The sequence below is a fragment of the Chiroxiphia lanceolata genome, chromosome 2 (genome assembly GCF_009829145.1).
Source record: "Chiroxiphia lanceolata isolate bChiLan1 chromosome 2, bChiLan1.pri, whole genome shotgun sequence".
Lineage (NCBI taxonomy): Eukaryota > Metazoa > Chordata > Aves > Passeriformes > Pipridae > Chiroxiphia > Chiroxiphia lanceolata.
In genome coordinates, this window is record NC_045638.1 from 72,720,439 (window position 1) to 72,732,802 (window position 12,364).

Below are 12,364 nucleotides of genomic sequence, written 5' to 3' on the forward strand. Positions count from 1 at the left end.
GTTCTTTAAGCAGAGTTAACAAAGACAGGCTCCTAGACTCCAGCTATTTGAAATGCACTCAGATGGGTCCAGATAATTGTTGGTGAAAAAGGAAAAACTCTGAAGTTCTTGAATCCAGCAACAAACACTGAGCCCAATGAGGGAAGAGGCACGGCTCACACATCGACTGCTGCTGCCATCTCCTCATGGGAATTTGTAACTCTTCTACCATATGTTCTCAAAGGTGCTTTCTTCCTCCCCTTTCTGTCACCCTCATGTAAAACCCACTTTAAGAGCAAAACAGGAACAGGATTAATGTATCTTTTTTTTAAAAAAAACAGTTCAGGAAAGTAATTTAGAGCCTTGCTCTCAGTATTCCTAAAGCCAGTATTAAAAAGCTTACTTAATGCAGAATATAATTTATAATTATCATGAATATGACAAGATTGATTTTATCTGCAATAAATATATAATCATACCCTGTCTTGAAGGTACCAGAGGTTATACTAAGCATTGAAAAACCTTTTCTTTCCACAGTCCTAGAGAAAGAAATGTCAGATTCCTTCTACCACATGACCAGCTGACTCAGACATCAGTACAAGTCAAATAATAAGATTTTACTTCCTGTAGGATCTGTTTGTTGATGTAATCTGCAGTACATCTACTAAAAACAGGAATACGAATTAATGAAATTACTTAGAGTAGTAGGCTATTCAGAGCTAAATGCAGAGTATAATGTAGTTTTATTATATTTAGTTGATAAGCTGCATCTTCATCTCAAATAATTTAATAGAAAAATTAAATTCAAGTGTAAACTAATGACAATAGCCCTTTTTGTCAGCTGGATGCCTTTCCCTTTGCAAAAATGAAATTAAAGCCAGCCTGCTACTTTTAAACAAAGCACTGGAGACATCACCATATACTATAAAGTCTGCTTTAATATGAATAATATTACCTATTATGCATTAATATGAATATGCATCAATAGGAAACAAAAAAATCTGAGCCAATAGCAGCTTAGCCAAAGAAAAGTTACTCTTGTCACCATTTGAGTACCTGGGAACAGTCAAGAGATATTAAACAGGCAAGCTTAAAGCCTATATATATAAATTAAGGACAAAAAAATAAAAATGCTTTCACTTGAAAAGCAAACCAAAAAGAAGTTTAAGGCACTCTCACCTATATATCCATTTGTTCCATAAACTGAGGAAAGCCAGATTTTGACACCACATATCAAAATTAAGTGGATCACACACTATCCCTAAAGCAGCATAATCTCTGCACTCAGGGTTGTTTTTTTCTTTCAGTCTCCTGTTTTAAGCCTCCTGAATACTTTCAGCTGTACTCCATCCACTCATATAATTATCTATCCACCTCAAACATGGTTTGCCTTTCAGGATGGCTAATGATTTGGTTTTTCTTTTGCCCCCCCGTCAGCATCTCAGTGCATCTGAATCAATCACACTAGTCAATATTCACACTGCATGAAGCACTGACAGAAAAAAAATCCTGTGTATGTCGCATATATTTATGTCATAAAATCATGGTGTGGTATTAGATGCCACAATAAGAATGAGTTACAGAAACCTCAGAAGAACTATCCAGACAGAAGTGTCTCAAGATTTTGTAGATGAAAAGGAGCTGTTTGATCTAGGAAATGTAGCTAGTAATATACCCACTTTTCATGTATTTCCAGCTGATCAGCTACATGTGCAGAACAAGAGTAATGACACTTTTTTCTGCTATTTAAAAGAAAAATTGTCCTTCTCAGCAGTTAACAGAAGCCTGCCCTGCAAGAAAAATTCCTGTTGGATGGTATTTCTCAGGACACAACCTGATATAGACGTATGGATGGGGGAGTGGGGTGTTGTTGCTGATAAAAAGGAATACATGCAAAGGGCATATGCAGATTTATGAAAAATAAATTTATTACATAACACCTTGTTTTAACAATGTTTGATTTTTTTTTTACTCAGAATACTTGTGTCATTCATGTAAAATAGTTTGATACAGTACATTGTATGTAAGTTTTTCCTCATAAATTCTAAGGCTCTCCTAACAGCTTGTTCCTCTGCAGTAGGAATGGCACTCCTAAACGACGTGCGAACGTTTAAAAAAATAATTAACCAAACAAAATTTAAAATCCACTACACCAAGCTGGTTCTCAAAAATCATGACAAAATATCTGAATGGATGCCACACCTTTTTAGGAAATATCACTCATGCTTTTTTAATCCCAAAGCATGCTCACAAATCATTAACACCAACAGGAAAAAAAAATAAAACACTGTCTATGACAATCATTTTAGTTTGTTTGCTGAACCAAACATGTTTATATCAATGACAACATACTTATTTTACTATCAAATAGCAGCTTTAATACCAGTCAAGTCATAGATTTTAAAACAAAAACAAAACCTTATGTTGGAAATTAATCTTTGGGACGTTTGTAATTGCTGGGAAAAAATGCAAACACTTTCATGTTCTTAAAAAAATCTCATCGTAGCAATTGCGTCGGTCATAAAACACTGATCTAGGTGGAAAATGAACCAACCCACAAAAGTCACTAAAAATAAACGTCTATCAAAACTGTCTGAGAGTTACAGTTAGTTTGCTTTTTTGCCATGGTAACATATACTGTATGCTTCAAGTACCAGTTCAAAGATGTTGCGTACTATTTGTCAGATAAAGTTGTTACATCAAGAGAATTCACCACATACGACAACAAAAATGCTTGCCCCTAGCACATTTCACAGTTTCAACTGCTACAGACTGTCACTGAAAAAAATGCATCGGTCAGTCTGAACCATGTCAAGTAAACTACAGAAGTAGCATATCCACAACACAAACTGTGCTAGCACTTTCTTTTCAAGTCTAACCCCAAAACCAGGTACAATTTGGGAGCCACTACTCCGCTCTGTGGCAGGGGGGTGGATCGTGGTGGTCAGACAGGTTGGAGGTGTGGTTGTACAGTACATTCTCGTGGCCCAAGCCGGGTTCCAGGCAGGCACAGCTGCGCGGCCGGTCCTGCAGCATTAGCAACAGTGCATTGACGTCGTCGGGGTGCAGCTCAGTACCGGTGAGTCTGATGCGAGTACTGTGGCGGCTGCTGGGAGGTAGCTGAATATCCCATGCTGCTCTGTGGCTGTGATGTGCTTGGTCCGGGGTTGGGGTAGGCAGCATGGGGGTTGGAACGCTGCAGAGGGGCAGAAGCAGAGGACATGCAATCCTTTGTAACAGGGACATCACAACACAGTTTCACCTACTGATCTATTCTTCAAGAGGTACCAGGCACACACAGTCTCAAAGCAGATGCACTTCCAGGCTTCTTTTCACTTACTCTGATTACAGCAGGTAATGAACACCAGGAATACATCACATTAGAAAGTGACAGTTGCCACCCTTCAGTTATCCATCCTAATTACCTCCTGTGAATCTTCACCCATCATAGTCAAACCTCCACCCAACCCTCTGGATGGCTACACTGCACCTGCACATTACACAAGGCTACCACCACTCACGGCAATACTCTTCTCCACTCGCTCTCTTTCATTAACAAGAAGGTAGGTTGGGGTGGAGAACCAGATGAGGCATCTTACTGCTGATGAGCCACTCTGCCTTATTCTGGAGATTTTCACATATAAAGAATATATTTGCCACCCTTTTCTGTGACCCAGGAGTAAAGGCTGAGAGTGCTGTGACTGGGCTGTCATCTAGCAGCAGCCTTAAAATACTTGAAGGAGAGTTTAAAGACAACAATGTGTTCCTCTGCGGAAATAGATACTTCATGGGAAAACAGCAATAGATTGCGGCTTAGGAGGTTCAGGTAGGACATTGGAGGAGGGACTACTAAGGGACACTGGAAGAACTTGTCCAGAGAGTCTGTGAGGTCTCTATATATGAAGGTTTTTAAGACTCATTTAAGTAAAGCCACAGCTGACCTGAGTTAGTTAGCATTAGCAACAGTCCTGCTCCATGCAAGAGACCGGGCTAGATGGTATCCGGAGGCCCCTTTCAACCAGCATTTCTACAATTATTTACTGAGTGGAACATTCATCACTGCAAGAAGCTCTGAGCAAACCAGAAATTACCTACTTCAATTTTAACCTAAAAGTTATTACTTACTGATCATGTGCTATAAAGGAAAGAAGGACTGCATATGAGATTTGCAATCTAAGCATCTGACCACTTTGGAGCATTTAATATTTAATTAAATTAACACAATTTCAGTACATTACTGTGCTGGTTTACATTCATGTTAAGGTTTACACATATAGAAACTTTGCAGCATTGTAGAAACTGCTGTGTAGCTTCTGAACTCTTGATATCACACAACATATTAGGTTTTTTAGAAAAAGCTGCTTCGGATAAAGGTCTGGAAACTTATCTGAAGTGACAATTCCAGGACTAGGATATTGCTACTGAGACCTGAATAAGCAAAATTGTGGTGAACCAACATCCCAAGAAAGTAAAATATTAAAACAGCTTTACAGATAAGTCATAATATAAAATAACGCCATTTTTTCCTGCCTTTCCACATTTAGAAAGGAAACTAGGTCCAGGATGCAGCGATGATGGCAGAAATAAAAAAGGCAAACTAGTTGTTAACACATGATCGTAGGACTGAGCTAAAACTATAAACCTCTAGAGAAAAGGGGAAGAAATGGCTGGACCAGTAGTTAATGCCAGTGGGAACAAACCAGCACTGCTGAACTTCACCGTTAGCATAGTGACTAAACTTTTGAGGCATTTGCCTTCAGCCTTGAGAGAAGGACTAAGTCACTCATCAACAGAAGAGCCACAGCTCTGGGTCACCCTTCCCCATCTTACAAAACAGGATGTACTTCAGAGAGCAAAAATTCTGAACGTTCATTTTGCCCATTGTATGGAGGAAACTATCACAAGTTTAACCACTTAAAAACTGATCATTCATGTCAGTTGTAAACACTCTCTGTGTCCTTACTTCTAAAAGAGATCTTATTTTAAGACAGAGGCAATGAAAAATCAGATTCTTTCACAACACCCAGTGCAACAAATGGCTTTTGTTTAAGAACAAAAGTAAATATCCAATCCTTTCTAAATACCATTAAGCATCCAGAGGGGTTATTACAAGCAAAAGCTCGGAGCAGTGGAGTTGCTAGAGCCTGTTTAATCACATTGCCTTTGGGAGTGTCACATTGCAGATTTGAACAATAAGTCAAGGAAGTCTGTGTGCCATGTGTATTTTTATGCATGGCAGAAAAGGATACAAGGTCAACACGCCCTGCAGAGAATAATTCAACTTCTGAGAGAATGGAGAAACTGTCTTAGTGTGCCTTGCCCAGGAGATGGCAATACTTCTTCACAAGCTTTATAGGGGGAATTTGAACAAATTAAACAAAGAACAAAGGAACAGGTGTTTGATTAAAACAGAGGGCTGTACAATAATGTTTGTTTGCAGTCTCCTCAAGTTGCAGGATCAGAAGCAAAAAATGTGAAGAACTTTTTTCAGGGAGACCTGAAACCATCAAGAGGTAACCCTTAACTGCTTCTGTTCTAGTGCTAGCACCTTTGGGTCTCCTCCCTTTGATTAGCATGTTTTCCAAATAACTCAATCAGAACAAATCTACCCACTGCCTTCTTGCAAAGCTAGGGGGAAGATGATGGGGTTTTTTTTGAAAACCAGGTATTTTGACTCCTAGAGACACAGCAAAGAGATTGGTCAGGAGCAGTCAAGTTACCCATAGGAGGCACTGAGATAGCAAAGCAGCAGTTATCACTATCTCAAAAGAAAAGTATTCTGAAATTACGTTGATCAACAAGGGCTGCCCCCAGCTGTAATCCTGAGATGGATCTCTGAGATGACAAAAGTTCTGCTGAACATGAGCTGAAAACAAACTAATGTCAACTCCTGCTGAGGCAATTTGAGCCCTCTGACTTGTCAATTAGTAAACCTCACCTCTGGCTCACAGGTCAAAGCTGAGGTTTGTTAAAAATGCTACAAAGCAGCAGCAAAACGAGGTGAAGGGTGTGTAAATAGGGTACATAAATGGGGCTCCCTGACCTGACACAGTACATGCAATCACTGCATCAACCTCCTTAGATATGTGACTCCACCTGAGGGCAGGATTAAGAAAGTTACAGCTGCATTTGCCTTCTGTTAGGTGTGTGTTTTCAAGAAGTGGTAGAAAGAGTCAACTTAAGAGGCCAAACCAGCAATCAACTGCAGCCTGCCAAACTTAAAGGGATGAAACTCCTGTAAAGTAGCCTGAGACAGACAATCTAACTAAAACAAAGATGCCATTTATATTTAGAGGCACCCCACCCTGCAGCACTGTAGTTAAGGCTCACCACTGTCTCAAACAGCTCTGAGAATGTACATCTTTCAAGGAGAATGACTTGAAAACTTGAAAAAAAAGTGTTATTCATGTTCTGGGATAAACTGAACAAAGGCACTTTGGGACTATATGAAGAGTCTCACAATAAAGCTCCTGAAAGTTACCTTATTTTATGTTTTTTAGTACTTTCAAGTTTTGGTCAATGCTGGGAAGTATACAGATTTAGATAAGGATGAAGGTAATGCCTCCAGGCAGCCTTTAAGGATATTTGGTGCTCTCTGGAACAAATTCTGAAATGCAAGATTTTAAAGCCCAATGGTGTTCATGGAGAAGCAGCATCAAACTGAAAATGCAAGTCAACCGCAGTTTTACTGACATGGTCCTTTAACTCTCCCTATGTTTTGCTACAGAATATAAACACAGTTAAGTGGGTTTCCAATATCAGGGTCTCAGATTCAGATATTAATCTCTAAATTACCTGAAAACATTACCAAAAAAATTTCTGACTTCCTTTTCTTTTGTTTTCATCCAAGACTCTCTGACAACTGGCCTCCTGTACTATGCATTCCATGTACAATAATAGTTCCTGCAGACTAACATTTCCAGCAGCATGCCTCCTCTTGAAATCTTCTATTCCCTAGGTTTCCAAAAATCTGCCATTCTCCAACTGACCCTACATGTATCATATGCAGTCTTCCCTGCTCCTCTTTCATAATTTCTTAGCTTCAATTAAACTAAAGGTTCTGTCCTTAACTCTCTTCTCCCCAGTCTCCAGTAGTAACCCAAATAACTCAGGCATCGTTCCCTGGAATGACTAAACTATTCTTATGCTCCAGGCTCTGATTCCTAATGTCTGACCACGAGCTCAAATGTAGGAAGGCTAGAATACATTTTTCATGTTTTCCTCAAGTTTTTTTCCCCTACACTCCTCATCTTCCTCACTCTTTGACTGCCACCATCTCACCTGTCTTCAGATTTGTAATATTTGGCTTACTCAACCCGGAATCTCCCTTGATCTTCAAAACAGAGATTATGACAGCATCATGCCAAGTCTTTGTCATCCAAACTACTGTTTTCACATCCATCTGCCCAACTAAAATTCTTGTTCAGATTCTTATTATTTCACAGCTTGTTTACTGCAATATCCTTTGCCTCCTACCACTATGGGCTTGTTCAAGTAAGAAATGGCATTTATAGGTGATACAGTGCACAGCGCAACTGGCTCCTGTTCCACAACCAGCATTTCCTAATATGAAGGTAATAAATTAGTAACTGCAGTAATATCTGATCCTGATTTCGTTACTGCTAACCTAAAGAGCATCAGCATATCAACAAACGATCAACTAAATGAATCTGAAAAAAAAAACTTGAAAGATGCCAAAAAATACCAGTTAATACAGTGACACTTACAAAATTACTTTTTTAGCTTGAAGAAACACTGCTGTAAACATGAGAAGCAAATAAAAAATATGTGAATAAAACAAATACCTGATAGTCTGAGGTCATAATAAGTCCACCTGAGGTAGTGGTAGGAGGAACAACTCTCACTTTTTTCAGTGGGGGTCCCTGTGTGTGACTGTTGTCTTGGTTCCCTGGATGACCAGTTCCATTAGTATGGTTATTGCCCTGCTGCTGCTGCTGGTTCTTCTCAATTGTTTAAACACAAAGAAAAATTTCAACTCAAAAGCAGTACATGAAATAACATGAAATCAGGAAATAGTGTGAAAGCCAGTGAAACGTGATGATACTGTTCTTCTAGTACTTACTTTGTCTCCTTTATCATCTGGTTCTTCTTCTGTTAAAAATTCCCGTTTTGGGTAAGGGATTTGACAACCTGCAAAAACACTGCCCCCCAAAAAAGTCTATTTATCACTGTATTAGAACAGAAGGGTTAGACCTGTAAGATTCATACTTCACCCATGCTAGTTTCAAATTGCCTGAGCCATCCCTTTCCCTGCCTTACTATCACCATAGTCTAAACTTAGTAAAAATCTATTCACATTTGATTTTAATGTTCAGTTGACTCTTTTACACTAACTTAAAGTCCCAGTAGATTTTTCACAGTTTCTGCTAACTGCTGGCTGGAAAGGTATGCCACCCATTAGGTATCTGCACAGGCAAAAAGAGCTATTTTAATCCAGCTGTTCACAATCTCAGGAATAACAAAAACAATCCTGGAAACTCCATTGACTATTAATAAAATCACCTGGAAAAAGGTTTAAATAGAAATGTCACCTGTCAATTCATATCTCATAGTCCACATGGATTTGCCACTGCTAGTGCAAGCTAATATTTACCTGCCCTTAATCAGCAGAATGTATTTATAATGAAGTCTCTCTACACCTGTTAGCAATACTCATTGTGTATTCACATTAAAAGGCCAACCTAAACTTGAGAAAAAAGACAAACACTGTCCTAAAAGCAGTGTCTGCAACAGCCAGGCATTCACATGACTTTAAACCACGGAGAGGGGTCAGGAGATACTATAAATAATCCAGTAGAGGTTTTAGTGAAATAGTTTAATTTTTAATTAATCGCTTATAAATATACATATTTTATAAATTCTTCCCTAGATAAGGGTAGAGAATCACACATGGGATATACTAATAGTTTTCCTAAAAAGGTGTATAATCTCTCTGGCTAGTCTTTTGGGAGGGGGGCTTAATTTTTAATGAAATCATTCATTGTCCATAAATTTTCTCCCTTTTGTAAATCTGCCTGCGTAAACAAAATTGAGACGTGTCTGGTTTTAAGTTGTTAAGGATGACAGCACAGAGACACAGAGTTGACTTTCCCCACCCACTGAATTTACAACAAAGGCTAAGACAGAAAAATGTAAACTAATTAGAGAATGTCATCTGGCATTCTAGAGCAGAGAAGTGGACCTGTGGCACTTAGCAGTTGTCTACCAAGATCTGTAGCATGCATAATCAACCTGTCAGTGAATAAGAAGATTAGTGCTGCAACTAATAGGATCTAAGTTCCATAAAGCAAGAGATTAATAAAAATGCTATTTAATTTTAAAAACCACAAATGGCATTTAAGTGGTTTCTTCAGTTGTTAGACAATAAGTATTTAGCTCAATATTCATGAACATATTTAGGGAAGAGAGAAAGCACACAGTTCCAAAGCATCTCTGAATGTACTGATAGATTAATAAACTGACCACTTACTCGGACGTGGGAAGAGGATCTTCTAAGAAATAGGGATCCTGCATAGCCTGTTCTGAGGTAATTCTCTTTATTGGATCCATAGTGAGCAATTTCTGAAGCTGCAAAAAATAAAAGATAAAAAGCTCTGCATTACCAAAACCATTTGCAGAAACTTTACTGTATTCCTGAAAGACAATACAAATGTGACTGAACTCAAAAGCCTAACTACATTATGCCATAAATGGCATAACTACATTCTTCTCCTCTTTTAAAATAGTAACTTCATTTCCTATGAAAGAACACATTTTCACTTGCAAAGCCCAGGACACTCAGTTCCAGTCACAAATGTTGTATCGAAAACATTCAGAAACTTTCCATAATGTACTAGCAAGCTTTGATCATACAATAGTTTGGGCTGGAAGGGATCTTTCAAGGTCATCTAGTCCAACCCCCTGCAATAAGCAGGCACACCTACTAGAACAGCTTGCTCAGAGCCCCATCCAGCCTGTCCTTAACATTTCCATGGATGGAGTATCCATAACTTCTCTGGGCAACAAGTTCTACTGCCTCACTACCCTCTGAGTAAAGAATTTCTTCCTAGTATCCAATCTAAATCTACCTCCTTTCAGTATAAAGCCATTACCTCTTGTCCTATCAAAAAAAGTCCCTCTCCAACTGTCTTGCAGGCCCCCTTCAGGTGCCTGCAAAGTACTATAAGGTCTCCCCAGAGCCTTCTCTTCTCAAGGCTGAACAACCCCAACTCTCTAGACTGTCTTCACAGGAGAGATGATCCAGCCCTCTGATTATCTTTATGGCCCTCCTCTGGACACAGCACTCCAGCTGGGGTCTCACGAATTAGGAATGACAGACCAGAGTGATTTTATTTAACTCTAGTGCTGAACTGCAGTGATGCATTCTAAAAGAAAGATGCTTAAAAACCCTTGGGTCTGATCATCAGAGAAGGTAGAGCTTCCAATGACTTGAAAAAAAGCCACATGGTCCTCAGACATCCAGGCCTCTTAACCATCTTCCCTTTTCTCCAATTTAATACATATATATATACACACACACAGAGTTTATTTTAGTGGCTTGAATGTTCTTTAAAAACAGAGAAAAAGGCCCAATATAGTATAATTTCTGAAACAACACAAAGCAGGCACTTCCAGGGCTAAGCAAGTGCATAATTTTAACTGGAGTCTTCATTAAAAAAAGTAATACATTCTAGAAAGAAAATAATTGTTGTAAAGGTTCTACAAAGTATTCATAAGAAAGCTATAAAAGATTAGCGCACTGAGAAGACATATTAAAACTTCCCAAACTACATGTTCAAGCCTTAAGTTAATTTTATTTTTAAGTCTAAGATACAAGCTTGTATCACAGAATCATCTCATAGAATGGTCTGGGTTGGAAGAGACCTTAAAAGATCATCTAGTTCCAACCCCTCTGCTGTGGGCAGGGGCACTTTCCAGGTTGCTCAAAGTCCCATCCAGCCTGGTCTTGAACACTTCCAGGGACAGGGCATCCATAACTTCTCTGTGCAACCTGTTCCAGTGCCTCACTATCCCCACAGTCAAGAATTTATTCCTAATATGCAATACAAATCTACCCTCTTTCAGCTTAAATCCATTACCCCATGTCCTATCACTGTTTGCCCTTGCAAAAAGTCCTCCAGCCTTTCTACATGTGCCTCCTTTAAATACTGCTATAAGGTCTCCCCAAAAGCTTAATAATGAATATGTAAAAAAAAATGAGGCATATAGGAACTTTTAAAATGTAAAAAATAAGCTATTGAAAGTACGCAATGCAGCAAAATGGCTAAGAGTTGCAGCAACACTGCAAATTTAATTGAGAGCTAAACATGACTTGAAGACCGAAAACTTTTAAAATTACTGGATACTGAAGCTAATCCAGTGAATGACACACAGAATAATTTTATCAATGTGGAAAGATACAGTGACTTTGCAATTCTCAAATTGCAGAGTATCAGTTATTCCCAACTTCATTTATAAAATAAACTTAGTCACAGTGTACTTGACTCCAGCTCAACTCTTACTTTGAACAACTGTAACTTATAGGAGGGGTTTGATTTTTTATGTATGCACCAACTTACCAAGTGGAATGCCTTACTATCTGGTTTAACTTTATGTTTTTCCATATATTTGATAAGGCTGCAGTTGGTATACCTAAAAAAAGGAGTAAAAGTGACATTTCTAATATGTAAATCATTGATAGTGCCAAACTTTCTTAGTAGCCACAAAACATATTAATAAAAACAGTTTAGTCTCCATTGCAAATCTGCTAAGCAGGGAAAACCCACAACTACTAACACCAGAGACTGCTTAAAAATCAGACACTACATAAGGCATCTGTTTCCCCCATACGCTTGTAAAGACACATCACATCCACACAAAAAGCACAGTTTTAACCCACATTCAGACAGCAAACTATCAGTTGGGTTTAAACTGCCTGTGGGCAATTTTACTACTATATTATTTGATTCTGTGTATTTCCTAAGTCAGTAAAGATGCAGATAAATACTAAACCCATTTGAACACACTCTTGCAACATACAGGTTGCTACAAGAAAATTCATGAACTTTTTTGAAGAAGAACTCAAAAATAAGGTTTCTAAATGGTTACAATAGCATGGCAGATGCAAGAAATGTATGTAACTGTACAGGCCCAAATCCCTCAGCATGGAAAGCAAGCAACAGGGTGGCATTTTAAGTGCAGGTATTAGATACTGTCAATGTGACAGCGAAGCTGAAGGGTATTTTTTTCTTTAGCCTTCATAAGCTACCCCAGACACCAACCCTGAAAATTATACCCACTATTTGCTGGAAATGGTATAAGGTTACCAGACCCCTTTTATGCAGCTATTACAGAAAAATCATTTCCAGGACCACAGATTTGGGAA

The 12,364-nt window shown here is 38.6% G+C and overlaps 1 protein-coding gene across 5 annotated transcripts in view; it reads right to left on the reverse strand.

The window, feature by feature from the left end:
• Nucleotides 1-1,883: 1,883 nt before the first annotated feature.
• Nucleotides 1,884-12,364, reverse strand: part of CDK8 (cyclin dependent kinase 8) — a 72,505-nt gene continuing 62,024 nt past the window's right edge. For 4 of the 5 annotated variants that reach the window (XM_032679144.1, XM_032679142.1, XM_032679145.1 and 1 more), the window contains 5 exons: nucleotides 11,559-11,631; nucleotides 9,470-9,567; nucleotides 8,063-8,141; nucleotides 7,785-7,943; nucleotides 1,884-3,175 (listed from right to left, as the gene is read on the reverse strand). In XM_032679144.1, coding sequence (XP_032535035.1) covers nucleotides 3,050-3,175; nucleotides 7,785-7,943; nucleotides 8,063-8,141; nucleotides 9,470-9,567; nucleotides 11,559-11,631 — 535 coding nt within the window. In that variant the 3' untranslated portion in view covers nucleotides 1,884-3,049. The remainder of the gene's footprint in view (nucleotides 3,176-7,784; nucleotides 7,944-8,062; nucleotides 8,142-9,469; nucleotides 9,568-11,558; nucleotides 11,632-12,364) is intronic. The other variant, XM_032679143.1, reaches the window with a different exon arrangement.